The sequence below is a fragment of the Argopecten irradians genome, chromosome 9, assembly GCF_041381155.1.
Source record: "Argopecten irradians isolate NY chromosome 9, Ai_NY, whole genome shotgun sequence".
Lineage (NCBI taxonomy): Eukaryota > Metazoa > Mollusca > Bivalvia > Pectinida > Pectinidae > Argopecten > Argopecten irradians.
In genome coordinates this window covers 32,758,136-32,781,959 of record NC_091142.1, presented here as the reverse complement: position 1 = coordinate 32,781,959, position 23,824 = coordinate 32,758,136, and the positions used below count along the sequence as shown (strand labels likewise).

The window sequence follows — 23,824 nt, the reverse complement described above, 5'->3', positions numbered from 1 at the left end:
CGCTCTGGTCTATTTATTTACATTTTTATAATAATATATATTATTTGTACTTTACTGTTTCAGTTGACCTCATTTTATTTTTTTGTATATTTTTCCGTTGTGTATTCCGTGTGTTATTATTGAACAATGAGCTATATTTGTCGATTTACATATCATTGGCATTCAATTTTCAGCTATGGTAACCGCATTCGTGAAACGTACAATGATATCTTACTGAGAAGGTCTCTGAGCAAGAATGATTAATTTTGTAACAAAAATCTCTGGAATTTTACTGGCTTAAGTTTGAAATATTAAAGACTAAGTACATACGTCTCTCCAGATATTAATAATAACTTTTATTTCTTAATGTAACTTTGGAGACAAAATTTTTTATCCTTGATTGTTCCGTGGATATATAAATGACAAAGTGAAAGAATAAGCCATTCCATGTTACCACGCAGTCCATATATTGGTTATATTGTCGACGAGTATTTTTTTTTACTTTCATGTTACCTCGGAAATTAATGTGTCAATGAAAAGAGTAGCTTTGTTCATCCCAGCATTGTATGTCTGATATACGTGTACATGACTTGAGTACCCAATGCAGTGTATCATAATAAACCATATATAAATACCATCGTTAAATGTTGATGTTTTCTTTGTTCAATTGGTGTCCCTGATTACTTCACTAAACATTTTTCGCCCCTTATCAGATTTCAATAGCTCAGTCATATATAGATCTACTCACTCGGTAATCAAAACCTGTATTGTTCATATCTATAAAAAATAGCAAAAAAATTACAACAACTAAAATACTTCTGAGCTTACCCCTTACCCATCAACTGATATATATATATATATGACTGGTATTGCAGTTATATATCCCATTCTGTTGCTCTTTGCTTTGTAATTCTCTCTAAACCTAAATGGAAGATTTCGTGGAAATAGAAAACTCTCTCTCTTCTTCTTCTGCTGCTTCTACTGCTAGTATTGGTGTAGAGCAGGCTGTAGTGAGGTACTCTTGACACGGTTTATTTTCGCTGTTGACATACCGTTGTGTTATCTGAGAACTGTTGTACACGCTCCTGGACAGAAATGGTTCGTTGGGATTTGGATAAAGGACGCACAACATTAAAAAGTAAGCATGTCATAGCTAATGCGTATAAAACACATAACGACATGTCATTTAAATTGATTGGAATTTTTATATTTGATACAACTTATAAGTTCGTATTTACATAGTCATTTGACTCATCTATTTTAATTTGGCTCACCTTTTTTTCATTTGACTCATCTATTTTAATTTGGCTCACCTTTTTTAAATGCTTTAGTATTCGTTTCCGAATGGTCGTCAGTATCCAAATACATTTTTCCCAGTATTATTAATTGTTTGTTTTTGTATGTATTTTATAAGTACTTGGATGGGTGTATGTAACTGTACCGTGACTTATTGTGTATATGCGTGTAAGGGGTCAAAGGTGAAGGCGACCCTGACATGTTTAGAGCTTATCTATCGTTCATTGAACAAATACATATGTCTGAATGGTCGCCTGTCACAAGTAGAGAATCACCTGTTCGACTTCTGTCTTAAAGTTAATTATATCAGCTGGTTAACCATACATGTAACTGTATAAGGATAAGAGATTGTATTGATATGAATGTTATGAAAACACATGACATATATAGTTGTATTTAGTTAATGTGTTATTAGAGGCAGTCCATTCTGATAGAGCAAGCATGACGCTCCGTTCTATTTGTCGTCTGCCATCTCATCAGATCAGAGGGGAGGCGACGCGGTTGACCTCCATCTAACAGGTGAGTCGTACATAGGTGACGAGGTTTATCTCCATCTAACAGGTGACGAGGTTTACCTCCATCTAGCAGGGGAAGAGGTTTACCTCCATCTTACAGGTGACGAGGTTTACCTCCATCTAGCAGGGGAAGAGGTTTACCTCCATCTTACAGGTGACGAGGTTTACATTCATCTAACAGGTGACGAGGTTTAACTCATTCTAACTGGTTAGTCGTACACAGGTGACGAGGATTACCTCCATCTAACAGGTGACGAGTTTACCTACAGCTAACAGATGAGTCGTGCACAGGTAACGAGGTTTACTTTTATCTAAAAGGTGACGAAATTTACCTCGATCTAACAGATGAGGAGGTTTACCTCCATCTAACAGGTGACAAGGTTTTCCTTTATCTAATAGGTGACGAGGTTTTCTTCCATCTAACAGGTGACAAGGTTACCCCCCATCTAGCAGGTGAGTCATAGTACAAGTGACGAGGTTTTCCTTTATCTAATAGGTGACGAGGTTTTCTTCCATTTAACAGGTGACAAGGTTTACCCCCATTTAGCAGGTGAGTCATACACAGGTGACAAGGTTAACCCCCATTTAGCAGGTGAGTCATACACAGGTGACGAGGTTTTCCTTTATCTAATAGGTGACGAGGTTTTCTTCCATCTAACAGGTGACAAGGTTTACCCCCCATCTAGCAGGTGAGTCATAGTACAAGTGACGAGGTTTTCCTTTATCTAATAGGTGACGAGGTTTTCTTCCATTTAACAGGTGACAAGGTTTACCCCCATTTAGCAGGTGAGTCATACACAGGTGACAAGGTTTACCCCCATTTAGCAGGTGAGTCATACACAGGTGACGAGGTTTTCCTTTATCTAATAGGTGACAAGGTTTTCTTCCATTTAACAGGTGACAAGGTTTACCCCCATTTAGCAGGTGAGTCATACACAGGTGACAAGGTTTACCCCCATTTAGCAGGTGAGTCATACACAGGTGACGAGGTTTTCCTTTATCTAATAGGTGACAAGGTTTTCTTCCATTTAACAGGTGACAAGGTTTACCCCCATTTAGCAGGTGAGTCATACACAGGTGACGAGGTTTTCCTTTATCTAATAGGTGACGAGGTTTTCTTCCATTTAACAAGTGACAAGGTTTACCCCCATTTAGCAGGTGAGTCATACACAGGTGACGAGGTTTTCCTTTATCTAATAGGTGACGAGGTTTTCTTCCATTTAACAGGTGACAAGGTTTACCCCCCATCTAGCAGGTGAGTCATAGTACAAGTGACGAGGTTTTCCTTTATCTAATAGGTGACAAGGTTTATCTCTATCTTGATTGTAACAACTGTTTATTAACTTTGGTTTAAGGCAAAATAGCATTTAGATTATATTATTACAGTGACGAAAACCTCCATCTAACAAGTGACGAGGTTTACCTCCAACAATAGGTGAGTTGTACACATGTGACGAGGTTTACCTCTATCTAACATGCGAGTTGTACACATGTGACGAGGTTTACCTCCATCTAACATGCGAGTTGTACACATGTGACGAGGTTTAGCTCTATCTAACAGGTGACGATGTTTCACCATCTAACAGGTGACGAGGTTTACCTCTATCTAACAGGTGAGTTGTACACATGTGACGAGGTTTACCTCTATCTAACAGGTGAGTTGTACACATGTGACGAGGTTTACCTCTATCTAACAGGTGAGTTGTACACATGTGACGAGGTTTACCTCTATCTAACAGGTGAGTTTGTACACAGGTGACGAGGTTTACCTCCATCTAACAGGTGAGTTTACACATGTGACGAGGTTTACCTCTATCTAACAGGTGACGAGGTTTTACCTCCATCTAACAGTGAGTTGTACACATGTGACGAGGTTTACCTCTATCTAACAGGTGAGTTGTACACAGGTGACGAGGTTTACCTCTATCTAACATGTGAGTTGTACACATGTGACGAGGTTTACCTCCATCTAACAGGTGAGATACCATCTAACAGGTGACGAGGTTTACCTCTATCTAACAGGTGAGTTGTACACATGTGACGAGGTTTACCTCTATCTAACATGTGAGTTGTACACATGTGACGAGGTTTACCTCTATCTAACATGTGAGTTGTACACATGTGACGAGGTTTACCTCTATCTAACAGGTGAGTTGTACACATGTGACGAGGTTTACCTCCATCTAACAGGTGAGTTGTACACATGTGACGAGGTTTACCTCCATCTAACAGGTGAGTTGTACACATGTGACGAGGTTTACCTCCATCTAACAGGTGAGTTGTACACATGTGACGAGGTTTACCTCCATCTAACAGGTGAGTTGTACACATGTGACGAGGTTTACCTCTATCTAACAGGTGAGTTGTACACATGTGACGAGGTTTACCTCCATCTAACAGGTGAGTTGTACACAGGTGACGAGGTTTACCTCCATCTAACAGGTGAGTTGTACACATGTGACGAGGTTTACCTCCATCTAACAGGTGAGTTGTACACAGGTGACGAGGTTTACCTCCATCTAACAGATGAGTTGTACACAGGTGACGAGGTTTACCTCCATCTAACAGGTGAGTTGTACACATGTGACGAGGTTTACTCCATCTAACAGGGCGAGTTTGTACACAGGTGACGAGGTTTATCTCCATCTAACAGGGCGAGTTGTACACATGTGACGAGGTTTACCTCCATCTAAACAGGTGAGTTGTACACAGGTGACGAGGTTTACCTCTATCTAACAGGTGCGAGTTGTACACATGTGACGAGGTTTACCTCTATCTAACAGGTGAGTTGTACACATGTGACGAGGTTTACCTCTATCTAACAGGTGAGTTGTACACATGTGACGAGGTTTACCTCTATCTAACAGATGAGTTGTACACATGTGACGAGGTTTACCTCTATCTAACAGGTGAGTTGTACACATGTGACGAGGTTTACCTCCATCTAACAGATGAGTTGTACACATGTGACGAGGTTTACCTCCATCTAACAGATGAGTTGTACACAGGTGACGAGGTTTACCTCCATCTAACAGGTGAGTTGTACACAGGTGACGAGGTTTACCTCCATCTAACAGGTGAGTTGTACACAGGTGACGAGGTTTACCACCATCTAACAGGTGAGTTGTACACAGGTGACGAGGTTTATCTCATCTAACAGGTGAGTTGTACACATGTGACGAGGTTTACCACCATCTAACAGGTGAGTTGTACACAGGTGACGAGGTTTATCTCCATCTAACAGATGAGTTGTACACATGTGACGAGGTTTACCACCATCTAACAGGGCGAGTTGTACACAGGTGACGAGGTTTATCCCCATCTAACAGGTGAGTTGTACACATGTGACGAGGTTTACCTCCATCTAACAGGTGAGTTGTACACAGGTGACGAGGTTTACCACCATCTAACAGGTGAGTTGTACACATGTGACGAGGTTTACCTCCATCTAACAGGTGAGTTGTACACAGGTGACGAGGTTTATCTCCATCTAACAGGTGAGTTGTACACAGGTGACGAGGTTTACCTCCATCTAACAGGTGAGTTGTACACATGTGACGAGGTTTACCTCCATCTAACAGGTGAGTTGTACACAGGTGACGAGGTTTACCTCCATCTAACAGGTGAGTTGTACACAGGTGACGAGGTTTACCTCCATCTAACAGGTGAGTTGTACACAGGTGACGAGGTTTACCTCCATCTAACAGGTGAGTTGTACACAGGTGACGAGGTTTACCACCATCTAACAGATGAGTTGTACACAGGTGACGAGGTTTACCTCCATCTAACAGGGCGAGTTGTACACAGGTGACGAGGTTTATCCCCATCTAACAGGTGAGTTGTACACAGGTGACGAGGTTTATCTCCATCTAACAGGTGAGTTGTACACAGGTGACGAGGTTTACCTCCATCTAACAGGTGAGTTGTACACAGGTGACGAGGTTTATCTCCATCTAACAGGTGAGTTGTACACAGGTGACGAGGTTTATCCCCATCTAACAGGTGAGTTGTACACAGGTGACGAGGTTTATCCCCATCTAACAGGGCGAGTTGTACACAGGTGACGAGGTTTATCGCCATCTAACAGGGCGAGTTGTACACAGGTGACGAGGTTTATCGCCATCTAACAGGGCGAGTTGTACACAGGTGACGAGGTTTATCTCCATCTAACAGATGAGTTGTACACATGTGAGTTGTACACATGTGACGAGGTTTACCACCATCTAACAGGTGAGTTGTACACAGGCGACGAGGTTTACCTCCATCTAACAGATGAGTTGTACACAGGTGACGAGGTTTACCTCTATCTAACAGATGAGTTGTACACATGTGACGAGGTTTACCACCATCTAACAGGTGAGTTGTACACAGGTGACGAGGTTTACCTCCATCTAACAGATGAGTTGTACACAGGTGACGAGGTTTACCTCCATCTAACAGGTGAGTTGTACACATGTGACGAGGTTTACCACCATCTAACAGGTGAGTTGTACACAGGTGACGAGGTTTACCACCATCTAACAGGTGAGTTGTACACAGGTGACGAGGTTTATCCCCATCTAACAGGTGAGTTGTACACAGGTGACGAGGTTTATCCCATCTAACAGGGCGAGTTGTACACAGGTGACGAGGTTTATCCCCATCTAACAGGTGAGTTGTTCACAGGTGACGAGGTTTACCTCCATCTAACAGGTGAGTTGTACACAGGTGACGAGGTTTATCTCCATCTAACAGGTGAGTTGTACACAGGTGACGAGGTTTACCTCCATCTAACAGGGCGAGTTGTACACAGGTGACGAGGTTTACCACCATCTAACAGGTGAGTTGTACACAGGTGACGAGGTTTACCACCATCTAACAGGTGAGTTGTACACAGGTGACGAGGTTTACCTCCATCTAACAGGTGAGTTGTACACAGGTGACGAGGTTTACCTCCATCTAACAGGTGAGTTGTACACAGGTGACGAGGTTTACCTCCATCTAACAGATGAGTTGTACACATGTGACGAGGTTTACCTCCATCTAACAGATGAGTTGTACACATGTGACGAGGTTTACCACCATCTAACAGGGCGAGTTGTACACATGTGACGAGGTTTACCACCATCTAACAGGGCGAGTTGTACACAGGTGACGAGGTTTACCTCTATCTAACAGATGAGTTGTACACATGTGACGAGGTTTACCTCTATCTAACAGATGAGTTGTACACATGTGACGAGGTTTACCACCATCTAACAGGTGAGTTGTACACAGGTGACGAGGTTTACCACCATCTAACAGGTGAGTTGTACACATGTGACGAGGTTTACCTCCATCTAACAGGTGAGTTGTACACATGTGACGAGGTTTACCACCATCTAACAGGTGAGTTGTACACATGTGACGAGGTTTACCACCATCTAACAGGTGAGTTGTACACAGGCGACGAGGTTTACCTCCATCTAACAGGTGAGTTGTACACAGGTGACGAGGTTTACCTCCATCTAACAGGTGAGTTGTACACATGTGACGAGGTTTACCTCCATCTAACAGGGCGAGTTGTACACAGGTGACGAGGTTTATCCCACCATCTAACAGGTGAGTTGTACACAGGTGACGAGGTTTACCTCCATCTAACAGGTGAGTTGTACACATGTGACGAGGTTTACCTCCATCTAACAGGTGAGTTGTACACAGGTGACGAGGTTTACCTCCATCTAACAGGTGAGTTGTACACAGGTGACGAGGTTTACCACCATCTAACAGGTGAGGAGTTGTACACAGGTGACGAGGTTTACCTCCATCTAACAGGGCGAGTTGTACACAGGTGACGAGGTTTACCTCCATCTAACAGGTGAGTTGTACACATGTGACGAGGTTTATCTCCCATCTAACAGGTGAGTTGTACACAGGTGACGAGGTTTACTCCATCTAACAGATGAGTTGTACACATGTGACGAGGTTTACCACCATCTAACAGGGCGAGTTGTACACATGTGACGAGGTTTACCACCATCTAACAGGTGAGTTGTACACAGGTGACGAGGTTTACCACCATCTAACAGATGAGTTGTACACATGTGACGAGGTTTACCTCCATCTAACAGATGAGTTGTACACATGTGACGAGGTTTACCACCATCTAACAGATGAGTTGTACACATGTGACGAGGTTTACCACCATCTAACAGATGTGGTGTACACATGTGACGAGGTTTACCTCCATCTAACAGATGAGTTGTACACATGTGACGAGGTTTACCACCATCTAACAGGGCGAGTTGTACACATGTGGCGAGGTTTACCACCATCTAACAGGTGAGTTGTACACAGGTGACGAGGTTTACCTCCATCTAACAGGTGAGTTGTACACAGGTGACGAGGTTTACCTCCATCTAACAGGTGAGTTGTACACAGGTGACGAGGTTTACCTCCATCTAACAGGTGAGTTGTACACAGATGACGAGTTTTATCTCCATCTAACAGGGCGAGTTGTACACAGGTGACGAGGTTTACCACCATCTAACAGGTGACGAGGTTTACCACCATCTAACAGGTGAGTTGTACACATGTGACGAGGTTTACCTCCATCTAACAGGTGAGTTGTACACAGGTGACGAGGTTTACCACCATCTAACTGGTGAGTTGTACACAGGCGACGAGGTTTACCACCATCTAACAGGTGAGTTGTACACAGGCGACGAGGTTTACCTCCATCTAACAGGTGAGTTGTACACAGGTGACGAGGTTTACCTCCATCTAACAGGTGAGTTGTACACAGGTGACGAGGTTTACCACCATCTAACAGGTGAGTTGTACACATGTGACGAGGTTTACCTCCATCTAACAGGTGAGTTGTACACATGTGACGAGGTTTACCTTCCATCTAACAGGTGAGTTGTACACAGGTGACGAGGTTTACCTCCATCTAACAGGTGAGTTGTGTACACATGTGACGAGGTTTACTCTCCCATCTAAACAGATGAGGTTGTACACATGTGACGAGGTTTACCTCTATCTAACAGGTGAGTTGTACACATGTGACGAGGTTTACCACCATCTAACAGATGAGGTGTACACATGTGACGAGGTTTACCACCATCTAACAGGGCGAGTTGTACACATGTGACGAGGTTTACCACCATCTAACAGGGCGAGTTGTACACATGTGACGAGGTTTATCCCCATCTAACAGGTGAGTTGTACACAGGTGACGAGGTTTATCCCCATCTAACAGGGCGAGTTGTACACAGGTGACGAGGTTTATCCTCATCTAACAGGGCGAGTTGTACACAGGTGACGAGGTTTATATTACGACGGACGTTTCCAATAATACTTTTTATCACATTTGTTTGTTTGTTTGTTTGATTAATTAACATCCTATTAACAGCTATGTTCATGTAAGGACGGCCTACCATGTATGCGGCGTGTTGCTTGTATGTTGTGCCAGGTGCGTGTTTCGGTATATTCATGTTGTGTCTTCTTGTATAGTGGAACTTTTGCCCTTTTTATAGTGCTATATCACTGAAGCATGCCGCCGAAGACACCAAGCAACACACCCCACCCGGTCACATTATACTGACAACGGGCGAACCAGTCGTCCCACTCCCTTTTTGCTGAGCGCTAAGCAGGAGCAGAAACTACCACTTTTACAGACTTTGGTGTGTCTCGGCCAGGGGACAGAACCCAGAGCCTTCCTCACAGGGGCGAACGCTCAACTCAAGGCCAAAAGTGAGGCGGTGCCAAGGGAGGCATTAGGAAGGATAAAGTCAGTTAGGAAGAATAGAATTGTACCTGCTGCCCCTATTGCATGATCGTAAAAGGCGACTAAATTTAGGATCTTATCTTTTCTATTCTTCCTAACTGACTTTATCCTTCCTAATGCCTCCCTTGGCACCGCCTCACTTTTGGCCTTGAGTTGAGCGTTCGCCCCTGTGTGGAAGGCTCTGGGTTCTGTCCCCTGGCCGAGACACACCAAAGTCTGTAAAAGTGGTAGTTTCTGCTCCTGCTTAGCGCTCAGCAAAAAGGGAGTGGGACGACTGGATCGCCCGTTGTCAGTATAATGTGACCGGGTGGGGTGTGTTGCTTGGTGTCTTCGGCGGCATGCTTCAGTGATATAGCACTATAAAAAGGGCAAAAGTTCCACTATACAAGAAGACACAACATGAATATACCGCAGTCTCCCGAAACACGCACCTCGCACAACATACACGCAACACACTGCATACATGGGAGGCCGTCCTTACATGACCATAGCTGTTAATAGGACGTTAATTAATCAAACAAAAAGAAGAATAGAAAAGATAAGATCCTAAATTTAGTCGCCTTTTACGATCATGCAATAGGGGCAGCAGGTACAATTCTAACGCCCTACCTGCAGGGCCATAATCCGCCTGATATCCAGTGATTTCGCCCGTGTAATATTTTTGCATATGTCACTTGTGTAATATTACCTGGAGCAATTTTCATTGTCTGGAAAATTTATCGTGACGTCTGACAGAAACAATAAAATGACGTCAGGAAAAATGACGTGACGTCATGATTACGAGGACGGCGGGAGAAAATGGCGGCCTTTGTTGGATTTTCGGAATACATTTTGACGTGAAATTCATTGTTATGTAGGTATATGGAGTTATGTGATAAAAAGTATCTTAAATTTGTGTTCATTTCATATGAGATTATATGAAAATCGTCTCGAAGTTTTAATCTTTGCTCGCCAAGGCTAGCAAAAATGAAAACTTCTTAGACTCGTTTCATAAAATCTCATATGAAATGAACACTCATGTAAGATCCTATAGTTATGATTTTTCCTGAAATTGTTATATACTGCATTTTAAGACTCTTTCATATGTGGATATTAAGGACAGGGATATTCTACCCGAGGATCACAAATTTTTGTAAAACTCGAGGCTTGCCGGAAAAAATTACGATGAAAAAAAATCATAATGTAATATCCCCCTCTTTTTATCCCACAGCTCATTCCGGATTTGATCAATAAAGCTATCGCATGGCCAATACTAAAATGAAACACTAATGTCAAATGAAGTACAATATACTTAATAAATCACTGAGTTGCCCAACCTCTAAGTATCACGAGTGTTGCTGGATTCTGTCATATAATATCAATGATCTACTCTCCGTGTGTGATGACGTTGGCTGACCATGGTACATTGGCGGTCATTACTACGGTGTCATTTGCTAAATTTGATGTAAATTTGTATGTTTACATAAATACTATATTGTCATATTGTGTGTGACACGATATCACTTCATGCGAATATTTATTTCTGATAGTAAAGTGATTTATTTCTCCTTGAACCACAGCAACAATGAACGAATAAAATATCCAAGATTAAGATTGACTTCCTAATTGCTTATCCGTTTTACGTTTAAAGTGCTCGGACATGTTGCTTAAGTAAAAGTCTGCACTGTTTGTCATCCTGATCTATTTGAAGCTTATTAACACATATTAATGATAGATAAGGCATTACATGATTCATCAAATATAAGTTACAATATTATGTTATGAATTGACAGCTAACACATTCTGACCTATTTAGGTTTCCTACAATAGTTTCATTCACATTTTGGCGGCGCTATCATTTTTTTCTCTCCATAAAATGCCCAACCTTGTACCCATGTACTGATAAAGAAGGGAATACATATCCCTCACTGTCCTGATAGAATACTTATTCCGTACACTGATATTCATACTGTACATTTCTGGTATAACCTCTGCTATAAAATAACAAGTATCAGGTTAAAGTTCAATTACCAACACTTCGTGCACTATACTTGTAAGATGGCTATTCAGAGCAATGAACATTGGCCATCAAATAAGGCAGAGGTCCCGTTAACACATAGATAGAGATAAGAAAGTTCAGTCAGCAATATTCTAGAGGTTTTCAAACTACATGTAGGCTAAACTTTAAAAAGCTAGGTTTCGTCTGAGCTGTGATTATAACCGAATTTACTTAGATAGGTTAGATAACCTAAGTTTGATATTTTCACTTGCTTTGTACCAAGCGGAATGAAGCATTGACGGTGAAAATATCATTTTGATTGTTACCTCATTAGTTTGTGCGCGAAAATGACGTCATTTTTTGTATTTTGTAGAAATACGGCGTTATGCTCGTGAAAATCACAAGAGCAAATAACTAAAAAATAAGTTAAGTACAATGGTAGAATAACTTTTGGTGGACGTAGTAATGAGAAAAAATGTTATAATTCGAATAGTCCTCGTTTCTTGATGGATACCAGTTATATTTTATCGAGTGACATGGTAACTGCATATGTTTTTCAAGAATGCTCCTCAAACAAGGAACTTCCTATATATATACGGAAAAAAAATCTAGGTACAGTAGTTTGCCGTATATTCTGAGAAAAAATCTAGGTACAGTAGTTTGACGTATATTCTGAAAAAAATATCTAGGTACAGTAGTTTGCCGTATATTCTGAAAAATTTCTATGTACAGTAGTTTGACGTATATTCTGAAAAAATATCTAGGTACAGTAGTTTGCCGTATATTCTGGGAAAAAAACACCCTTAAAATAAAGACGGGGAGTTGATATACTTCTTTGTATTTTAATGAAAAACGATGTATCAAAATACATAGGTAACCTTTACGGGGGGATCTAATTCTAATTCCACATTAACAACGGATATAGTTATTCAGACAAAATACTAAGTATACGGAAGAAATCAAATAGTATAACCTATCACAGATAATATCAATTAATTTACTAGCTCCTATTGTTTTTCGGGTGATAATAACAATCTTATATAATGTATGGATTCTATTGCTTTCAGTCCTTATTGTTATCATTGTAATTTAGTACAACTTGTAAGGTGCACTGTTAACAGCCATGTATAAGAAAAGATTGTCATCGACAAATGTGTTATCTATCAAAACCATTAAAAAGATTTACTAATATGATTAGAATATGTCTTTGTGTACAGTAAGATTTCTGAATGGTCACGGTGACCTATTAATTGCCACCATATCAGCAGAAGCGCCAGGCATATACATGTATCATGTATTTGTCATTATACATACACTGCTACACTAAGTAATAACTGTGCGGCACACGTGAAGGCGATTTGTATTCGCCAATATTGTTTTTCTATTGTTATACGGCCGAATGACAAATACCTGGGACACACAACTAGGAACAAGTACATTTTGCTATCTATTATGTTGGCGACATTCAACTGACAATTGGTAAGGTTAAATCTGAAACTATTGTCGTAATCTTAGTTTACCTGTAACCATTTCGTTCATGCGGATCGTATATATTGTCTGAACTATTTTTCACTTATCAAAAGCTCCTAATTTGACATTTTCGGATAACTTGTGGAGGCTGAACTTTTGAAAGACCTGATGACTATTTTTTTACGTATATATATATGTTGATTGGTACACAGGTGTGTGTAAATCGTCTAGGATTTAAAATGATCCGGCCTGTAAAGCTTTGTATATGGAGACTAGAAATCTTCCCACGCAATGATGTTATTTATTTCATGCCCGTTCTTAGCAACAGTTGGTGAAAGCGGACATAGTAAAAATACAAGTGTTGCTTTCGAACGAAGTATTATTGGAATATGTAAATCTATTTTAGCATGTTGTTCCACAGCCGTTAGTATTTAAGTATTTAGGAAATCTTAAAAGTTTAAAACATTTTTCACGCCTTATCTTTCGATGGAGCTCTAAATTATTAAAACCATTTAACTTCATTTAATGCCAGTTATCGTTAAACATTACAGCTCAGTCAGATATGAAAATTCAATTGTTCAGGACTCGAACTCTCCATTTGAATGGTATTGGAAGCAATGTACACGAAACATAGCGTTTACAATTTGACGGTCAGTCACGAACTCACTCCTAGAATTTAAGTAAGTTCTTAACCGGTTATTAATAAATTATGTTCCTGGGTCAAGAAACAATTGTCATCTGAGCTGTAATATTTTATACTTGTTTGATAACAAATGACATTGACATTGGAGTTTTTGCCTGCTGGACAAGAAACAATTGAATTTTCATATCTGACTGAGCTGTAATGATAATTGTTTTAATTATAACAGGCATTAAATGAAATTTAATAGATTTTGATTTAGTGTGTATTGTAGGTAATAGAAAAAAAATCATTTAGCTTTAATAGCATTGTCATAAAAACCAGGCAGGTCAGCAGGACAATGGAGTTGAGATAACAAATAAGGTTTGGGAAATGATTTTCAACCTTTAAGATTTAATAATTACGTTGTCTGTGGACCAACATGGTAAAAATGGAATTATTCTAATAATATTTCGTTGGATAGCAATAATTGTATTGGAGGCTAAGAACGGAAATAAATAAATAAAATCATTGCCGAGGAACGTTCCTGTTCTCCGTATACAAAATTTTACAGGCCAGTAGGATTATTTTAAACCATAGACAATTTACACACACCTGTGTACCAGTCAACATAATTACAAAATAAATACAAACTACTGATATATTACAAACTAATTAGATGGTTAGTTTTTATAGTCAATTATATGAATTATTGTATGACATCCTTTTGAACTGGAGCAGCTAAAACAGGCTGATTTCCACTACTATTTGCACAGTTTGTATACATTAAAATTTAATGATTCACTTTATCTGACATGTATTGACATAGTCTATAATTTATATTTTAGCTGTTTGCATGTCTGTAGTTATAAAGCTGGCGCTTTACAGTAGGATAAGCTGGCGTTCCACTACTGCATTTGATTGGCCAATTGTTTCCTGCATATTGAATTCATTACTAGGATTGAATTTTAATGTTATGGTCCTGGTTATTGATTTCTGTTATTAACAATTAGAAGGGGCTGATCCGAGATATCCTTCAGGTCAATCTGTACAAAAGGTGTATTACTAGTCTACGTTCACGTGTTCGAAATTATCTTATCTTTCAACTACAAAACTGTAACTCGTATATACAGCAAGGTCTCTCACCGCTTATAGACTACTTTCTCAACTTCCAATTACTACGTTAATATATTTTCTACTACACAGGAAAATGGTAAGGAATGGGACCGACAGTGAACTGGGGAGTTTAGGTCGTGACGTTCAAGCTCAGCAACATGCTCGTAACAACGAGGACAGGCGCACTTATAAGCACGTGGAATTCACGTGTCTTCTTGATTCATCCGTCAACAGTACCAGAAATGACGTAGATACCCGAATACAGAAGGACTTCAATGCAAACAGCGATCCGAATACGGAGAAAAAAGGAAGTGTTAAATACCCACAAAATGTGAATCTCTGTACAAAGATAAACCAATTCAATTCTAAGTTCAAATCGGATCTCACGTTTCGCCATAAATTCCTCTACAGCGTCTTTCTCGTCTGGTCGTTCTTTATTCTGGTAAGTACTATAATGTTTTATTTAAATGATATCGTTCATTAAAGCATTGGGAAATTCAGACATGGTCTCCGGGAGAGTAAGAGTAATTTGATTTAACGACCATAGATTAAGTCAAAGTCGCAGTCCTAACATTATGATATATCGTAATATTTTCTAGTGTCTTTTGTTAATTACGTTAATATGCAATAGAAGTAATCAACGTCCTAAAATGTAATGGATGTTTCCATACCTCGGGTAACTCTACTATCACACTACAGCTAATACAATGAGGTGTCATCCACCTTAGCCAGGATTTTATCGCTCCTCTAGAACAATATCTGGGAAAACATCTTTCTTAAATTTTATGTATTGCAAATTATGAAAAAAACTTTAATTATAAACTCTAGCTTCAATAGTTTACTTCCAATAACATTAGCATTTGATGCTTATTCTTGTTAAAGAATTACGCGTGTTATTTCTAAAGAATTACGCGTGTTATTTCCAAAGAATAATACTTATTTTTACTAAAGAATTACGCGTGTTATTGCTAACAAATTTCACTTATTATTGCTAAAGAATTTTACGCGTTTTTTTGCTAAAAAATAACACGTGTTATTACTAAAGAATAACGCTTATTATTGCTAAAGAATTAAGCGTGTTATTACTTAAAATGTGCTTATTATTGTTAAAGAATTGTGCTTATTATTGCTACAGATTAATGCGTGTTATTGCTAAAGAATTTTGCTAATTATTGCTTAAGTATTACGCTTATTGTAACTAAAGAATTACGCTTTGTAGATAAAGAGTTACGCTTATTTTTTATAAAGAATAACGCTTATCAATAAAGAATTACGCTTGTTTTTGATTTAAGCATTGATGTCACTATTGTTTAATTTTATCGGGGTATGAAAAAAAAATTGTTTGCAAACTGTGTGAATCCGCGTAGCGGATTCTCACAAAAGTTTGCAAACAATTTTTTTTTCATAACCCGATAAAATTAAAAAATAGTGACATCAATACTTATAATTAATTTTATACTCTATTTAATAAAATGAAGTATGTTTAAATGTAACGTTATAGTGGTTTTTCAAGGGATTCTTTTTTCCGAATCAATACGCAACGTCAATGTCTCTATTGTGACGTCACGAAAACGTCGGGGTTTCGCGCCATTCTCGGATTTTTTTTCATAGTGGTATGCAAAAAAAATATTGGCCAATCAGAAAGCCAGATTTGGTATGAAAACAAAGAAAAATTAATTATAAAGAAGTACGCTTAATATTGATAAAGAATCACGCTTATTGTAGATAAAGAATTACGCTTATTATTGATAAAGAATTGCTTGTATATAGATAAAGGATAATGTGATTGAAATGTAAATGTTTTCAGTTGTTTTTGAAGTAATGGCCTATCCATCAGAACAAACGCTGATAACCTAGGCTGTATGTTGTTAGTCATACCGATATACATATTGTATTACCATTTTGTTTATTTATATATTATTATGTTCATCTAATCTATGTAAATTACAATACTCGGTCACATATGCTACCATAAGGTTTCTCTGATATCCTGTTGTGGCTATGGATACTTTGATGAATATTACAGTGATAACCTGCCGCAAAGGTACTGTTTTACAAACTTTTCCCAATCTGACTAATCAGGTATTGATATTTAATTCACACAGTATACAATTAAGATTAAATTACCCTATATAAGATTCCAGGAGTGAAAATATGCATAGCTAGGTAAAGCGATTGGTGACAGATGTTGACTCTTTTTTCATTTAATTGATTTTTTTATGCATTTTAATTTTTTGTATAAATCACAAACCGACCAACATAAACACGGGAAATGTATATACACGTATCCACACATACAATACTCACTTATATTTGGGAATTAAGAAACAAACCTAACTTTGATTCCAGAATGTCATGGCATTTTACTTTACTTTTATACAGATATACAACCAGTTTTATAATTCAGCGTCCAAGATTAAAAAAAAAAGAATTATTAGACCATTTAGGTTGAGTTAATGTTTGAAGCACTTGCTTTTTTTCAAATCTAATACATTGGTAACCAATATATCTGTATGATTTGGACAGTTGGTATATCTTTCATCATTTCTCTCCAAATAAATGTAGTATGAAAAGGAAAAGTGGTGCATCTTTAAATTTAATTTCGTATAACATAAAGTGGATTTATAATGTTGAATTTTTCCAAAAAGGTGTCATAAAATGCACCATTCTGATAACCACAGAATAAGGTAAGGTCATGGTTCCTTTCGAGTTATGAGGAGTTAAATAGAAAGATTTGTTTGTTTGCTTGCTTATTTAAACGTCCTATTAACAACCATGGTCAACACGGCCTTCCATGTATGCAGTGTGCAGCATGTGTGAAGTGCGATGTGCGTATTTTGGGAGACTGTGGTATGTTCGTATTGTGTCTTCTTGTATAGTGGAACTGTTGCCCTTTATATAGTACTATATCACTCAAGCATGCAACCGAAGACACCAAGCAACACACCCCACCCGATCACATTATACTAATGTAAAGGGGCGAAGCAGCCGTCCTACTCATTGTATGCTGAACGCTAAGCAGGAGCAGAAACTACCACTTTTATAGACTTTGGTTTGCCTCGGCCAGGGGCCAGAACACAGAGCCTACCTCACATGGGCGCTCAACAAGTGAGGCTGTGTCAAGGGAGACGTTAGGACGAACAAAGTCAGTCAGGAAGAAGAGAAAAGCTCCTAAATTTAGTCGCCTTTTACGAGTTATTTATAATAAGAATCATACCTACACAGTATTTCAATGTATCTACCCTCTATATCTGATCCTTAATTACAGTACTTAATTGATAATACTCCAATATGGCCTTTTTATCTTTTCCGTACTTGTTTTAAGATTTTAGCAGTGCCTGATCAATGTCCATTTCTATGTTTAAATTGAATCATAGTTTACACAAAACTCAGAAGGTAAATATAAGACAACCATTTATATTGTATATATCAGCGAAAATATATGCTGCAATGTGAACTAAATGTAAACGAATCACTTCCATGTTAGGTAGACGCCCTTCACCTGTCTGAAACCCGCGAATTTGTTTGTAATAATTGATGTTTTTTTATCTTTAATTATTACTAATTATCATTCAAACGTTTCTCTGACCTATTGAAGGTGTGATGATTGACCGAGGCGATTTGGTGGTGTCGTTAATAGAACAGAACGCTTACTCTTAGGAGCACCTGGGCTTATTCTCCCGATATAGGTTTAGGAAACCGCTCTGGATATATCTACTCCTGGTTAATATTTTGCACTGTTTAATACATTTCTTTCGAATATTGAATAAGACCTATTAATTTCTTTCCTAAAGAGAAACTGTTAGTGAAATTTATCGTCATTCTTGCATACTTCAGGGATGGATGTTGGGTCAAGTCGGGCCATCCCTTCTCGACCTGGAACTCATCACGAGCGTCACCTTGGAAACGGCCGCCTTTTATGTGACGTCACTGTGTGCAGGGTATATGGCGGGCTCGTTACTGAGTGGCCTTTTGTACGACCGCATGAACAAGTTTTTCCTGATGTGGTTGTTCCTAATTGGCCTATCCGTGACGGTCGCTCTCGTGCCCTGGTGTACTCATTATATAGGGATGCTGATAATCCAATTTCTCGTCGGAATCTTCCAGGGCTGCATTGACACAGGTTTGATACAATTCATCATATTCATCTGGTCAAATAAAAAATGTAGGATGAGTTCAGTGGGGCATGATTTTTTTATTCTTAATGAGAATACAATTATCGAAAGAAATTTCCTCTGTCATAGTACTTCAAACGGCACCTGGGTTTTGTTAAATTGATTGGTGGACAGAACCCAAAGGTAGCTTTTAAGGCTCCTTTCAGAAATTTCACAAACTTAAGTTCAGTTAATTATCTGTGTTCTTATATATGTATATGTTTATACAATTTTTTCGTGTTCTGAAGTCCAAAGATGTATTTATTGTATAAACCAAAAGAAGTGTGACAAATTCGGTAAAACATATCTAGTTGAAGTATTCGCATGACAATGTATGAGATACATTTTCAATGTTATTAACGTGAAGGTACGTGTGACGTCATATGTATATGAGCACAAATTTACATTTGTCAGAGAAAACGACGTAAATTCGTTCACAAAATAATTACGTCACAATCAATACCTAACTACAAGGGCAGATAACTCTTATATGAAAAAAAAACCGGAATACTTACGATAAGATAAATGGCGATATCTAAAGATTTATGCATTACTTGTTAACCGTGTTTCGCTTTTTGCAATTTTTCTAGATTTCATGTTTTCATTTGATCATAGTGAGCTGTGCTGAGATGGTCTCCATTTGGAATAAGAAGACCAGCCAGTCGTTCATGCAGGCTCTACATTTCGGTTTTGCAGCAGGAGGTATTATTTCGCCCCTTATTACGGCACCTTTTCTGGCCCAGAGAAGTACACCAGAAACCATTGAATCTCCCAATTCTAGTAATGTCTTAATGACTTCAACAGTGACGTACCAAGACATAAATTTATCAACTTTTAAATATAATGATCTAATAACTACTCAGTATAACAATTTAAGTTTGGATTCTGTGAGTACTGGTGATACATTGGGAGCATCATGGTCAAACGGAGTGTCTGAAGAATATGAAACATCCCGTGTACATATAGCGTATGCCATATCAGGATCTGTAGCTTTTCTTGTATCTCTACCATTTCTAATAATGTATATACGAATGCCGAGTGATTTTGAACGTCATGGATGTGAAGACCGAAAGAGATCAAATAATCCTCTTCCGTTGTTGATAAAAATCTCTGTGTTGATAAATATGTGTGCCCTGTCTGCTCTGTACACGGGGCTAGAAGAAACATTTGTGGAATTCCTGTCCGCGTTCTGTGTGGAACAGGTACGATGGACCAAGACCCAGGGATCTTTAGCGACTTCTCTCTACTTTGGCTCCATAGGTCTGGGGCATTTCATTAACATATTCACAGTGAGGATCGTCAACCATGTCAAACTCATGGGACTTAACTGCTTCATGTTGATAATAGCGATGACAGTTATCACACTCAGTGCCGATAATGTATTCCATGCGGGGGTGTGGGTAGCCCCTCCATTAGTAGGCCTGTCTCTCTCCATTATATATCCCATAATATTCACCTGGACAGAGGACATCTTTTTGCCCGTTACTGGCCGGATATCGTCCCTGTTTATCCTGACAGGGGCCATGGGTAGTATGATCAATCCCATGATTCTCGGAGTGCTAATGGACGAACACAGCCCCATGTGGTATTGCTACCTCCTTCTCATAGAGAGTATACTACAGTTGGTGTTTTATTTGTCGGGGTTAGCACTACAGCGATTTGTCAAAACCAGATTCCATAACGTTAACACACATACTGCTGATAGTAATAGTAATTGTTAACTTTTAAACGTTTTTTATTGGGTTGTTTTTGTAAATATATATATTTATAATATAATATTTTTGTTTTGAATTATGTTGAGATAATACTTAATAACAAACAGTTTATCAAATATATATTCCTGAGAAAGTAAGCTCTGATAGACAGACTGCATTTATATTTTGTTATACCAATACACCATGCGATGAAAACATGGCGGAACACTAAGTGATCGGCGAAGTATGTGTCGTGTATATCAGCTGGCAAAGTGTAATCATTGTTTATGAATGTAAGAAATGTTATAATTTTGAAATCTCCAAAGAAAGACATTTCATACGCTCAGTTACGATACTGTGCGTCTGTTTTGAGAGACTGTGGAAAATCTTGTTGTGTTCTCTTCTATTGTGGAACTCTTGTCCTTTTTATAGTGCTATATCACTGAAGCATGACGCCGAATACACCAAGCAACACACTCCATCCGGTCACATTATACTGACAACAGGCGAACCAGTCGTCCCACTTCCTTAATGCTGAACGCAATGCAAGAGCAGAAACTACGTCTTTTATAGACTTTGGTGTGTCTCGGCCAGGGAACAGAAACCAGAGTCTACCCCACAGGACCAGCTCTCAACAAAAGACCAAAGGGAAGCGGCATCAAGGAAAATGTTAGGAACATGACAGTTAGAAAGAGAAAATTAAGTCACCTTTTGTGCAATAGGGGCAGCAGGACACACGGATGAAAGCACTACGTACGCTACAAAATTACATCCTCTCACCCCGTTATTGATTGCACAGCGCTTAAGAAATATTAAGTTAAATGTCAGGTGAAGAACATGATATGAAAACACTGATAACATGATATGATAACACCGATAACATGATATGATAACACTGATAACATGATATGATAACACTGATAACATAATATGATAACACTGATAACACTGATAACATGATATGATAACATGATATGATAACACTGATAACATGATATGATAACACTGATAACATAATATGATAACACTGATAACACTGATAACATGATATGATAACACTGATAACATGATATGATAACACTGATAACATAGTATGATAACACTGATAATACTGATAACATGATATGATAACACTGATAACATGGTATGATAACACTGATAACACGATATGATAACACTGATAACATCGTATGAAAACACTGATAACATGATATGATAACACTGATAACATGATATGATAACACTGATAACATGATATGATAACACTGATAACATAATATGATAACACTGATAACATGGTATGATAACATGATATGATAACACCAATAACATCAGTGATTTTAGAGTAAAGAATAATAAATGATAATGGACAAACTCAATATGCGTCATCTGCATTGATTTATATGGTGACAAATACTACAATAAAACCAAGCGTTTTGGAAAGTGTTTACGGCTTGATGAATAAAGTCAGCACATATATAACAGCCCCATCATAGTGCCAAGGGCCAAGCTAGTATGAATCTCTGGACAAGTCTATTATCAATTTCTAAAGAGAAAAAAAATGTAGAAATTCAAGGAAGCATCTCCGTGAAGTGGCATTCATTAAGTTCGTTTTACTAGGTAAGTTATATGTGCACTATATTTCATACTTATGAATAAAATGAGTTTTTAATATATTATTCATCACCAAAGGTACAATATTTTGAGAATTACAATTATTTTCAATGCAAAGGTTTTAGTTTTACAAGTACAAAATAAGAGCTGGAAAAGATTCTTGGAAGTGCTGCCAAAATTATTATATTAACCCATCCTCGATACTCCAGGGATTCCGAACCATGAAACTGAAATGATGATGGTATGTTTCCATCTAAACGCTCATAAGGAATAAACAAAAAACAACAACAATATAACATTTTCACTGTACATAATTTCTGTATTGTAACTACCGTTTATAAGGCATCTGAAGTCATTTAGATTATTTTCACGGCTTCATTACTCAAACCTTATATTTTGTGCCGCAATACACGTCGTTTTCTCCGAAAGGTATGACGTTCGGCTCGCAAATAGTCTACATGACGACACAATCAATACCTACTAACAAGGGCAGATAACTCTGTAATATGCAAATACAGAATAGTAAAACAATGAAAGCAACACACAGACTGCAGATGTTATCCACCATACTTTAAATTATATTTCAAATACAAAAACAAAAGTACATCTCGCTGTAATTCAAACTGAATAATGAAAGCGTTTACATTTGAATATAGGAAAAGCTTCTAATTTACAGTTTTCTGTTTGCTACTAAAGGTTCATTAGGGATTTCCATTCATTCAGGATGGAAATCTCTATTGTTTTTGTTGTGTTTTCCCCCCTACATATTCGTAGTTCTGAATATAACTGTTGAAGACAGATATTTCTGGATCAAATATCCGATGAAAAGTTACATAATATATAGACCACGATCGAGTGCATGTGTATCGTGGGTAGCGATAGGCCTAGGACGTCTCCTTGCAGGCGGTGCATGGAATTTGCAAATAAATATTTGTCTAGATGAAATACATGATTTGTTTTAAATATTGGTTTACGTAACTAATGAATGTACTTGCCATATTTACAACATTTTTATTTTGCTATACTTAATATCGATGCTGCTTTCGTTTGTCCGATGAGGTGAGGTGAGATTTTACCGAGTCATTTCGGTTTTCCGTGTCGATACCCAAATAATACTTGTATTGTAAGATACTGACCTGTATTCTGTTTATCCTGCAACTATTTCATTATACGCACAGAAGATGGTTTTCAAAACGAAAGCAAATTGCCTGTTATTTACACGATTTCGCTCAAAGCAAAACGTTTCTTTGATGATCAATAAAACATGCATTCACTAAACCGAATGAGTGTGTAATCCTTTTTACTACCGTGGGAAATATGTAAGCGACGTTATTCCAGTGATTGTGACGTCAATATTTAGCGGGACTGACCGACGTTTCATTCTCTCCTACTAATAGTGAAGTCACTGGAATGTTCTAGACTGGATTGCCTGCCATATATTTTCTACTCTCCGCTAGGCTTCGCTCCGAAAATACAACGACAGGTCAGGGCTTTGATTGGCTAATATTTATAACGTTGGTCAGGATCTTGACCAAAATGGCGGCCCTGACCTGTCTTAGTATTTATGAGCGCAGCCTAGCGGAGAGAATTGGTCTTAAGGCAGGTAATCAAGTCTATGGAATGTTCGGGATCAAATCATCAA

At 38.3% G+C, this 23,824-nt stretch overlaps 2 protein-coding genes across 2 annotated transcripts; one reads left to right on the top strand and one right to left on the bottom strand.

Moving 5' to 3' along the window:
* The first annotated feature begins 1,664 nt into the window (after positions 1-1,664).
* On the top strand, positions 1,665-23,465 carry LOC138332098 (sodium-dependent glucose transporter 1A-like). Its single transcript, XM_069280055.1, has 4 exons — positions 1,665-1,794; positions 14,811-15,162; positions 18,558-18,843; positions 19,490-23,465. The coding sequence occupies exons 2-4, from the start codon at positions 14,815-14,817 to the stop codon at positions 20,593-20,595; spliced, it is 1,740 nt and encodes a 579-aa protein (XP_069136156.1). The 5' UTR covers positions 1,665-1,794; positions 14,811-14,814; the 3' UTR covers positions 20,596-23,465.
* Positions 5,904-7,619, bottom strand: LOC138330714 (uncharacterized). Its single transcript, XM_069278246.1, has 3 exons — positions 6,977-7,619; positions 6,554-6,854; positions 5,904-6,390 (listed from the first exon to the last, which is right to left on the bottom strand). The coding sequence occupies exons 1-3, from the start codon at positions 7,617-7,619 to the stop codon at positions 5,904-5,906; spliced, it is 1,431 nt and encodes a 476-aa protein (XP_069134347.1).
* Positions 23,466-23,824: the final 359 nt, after the last annotated feature.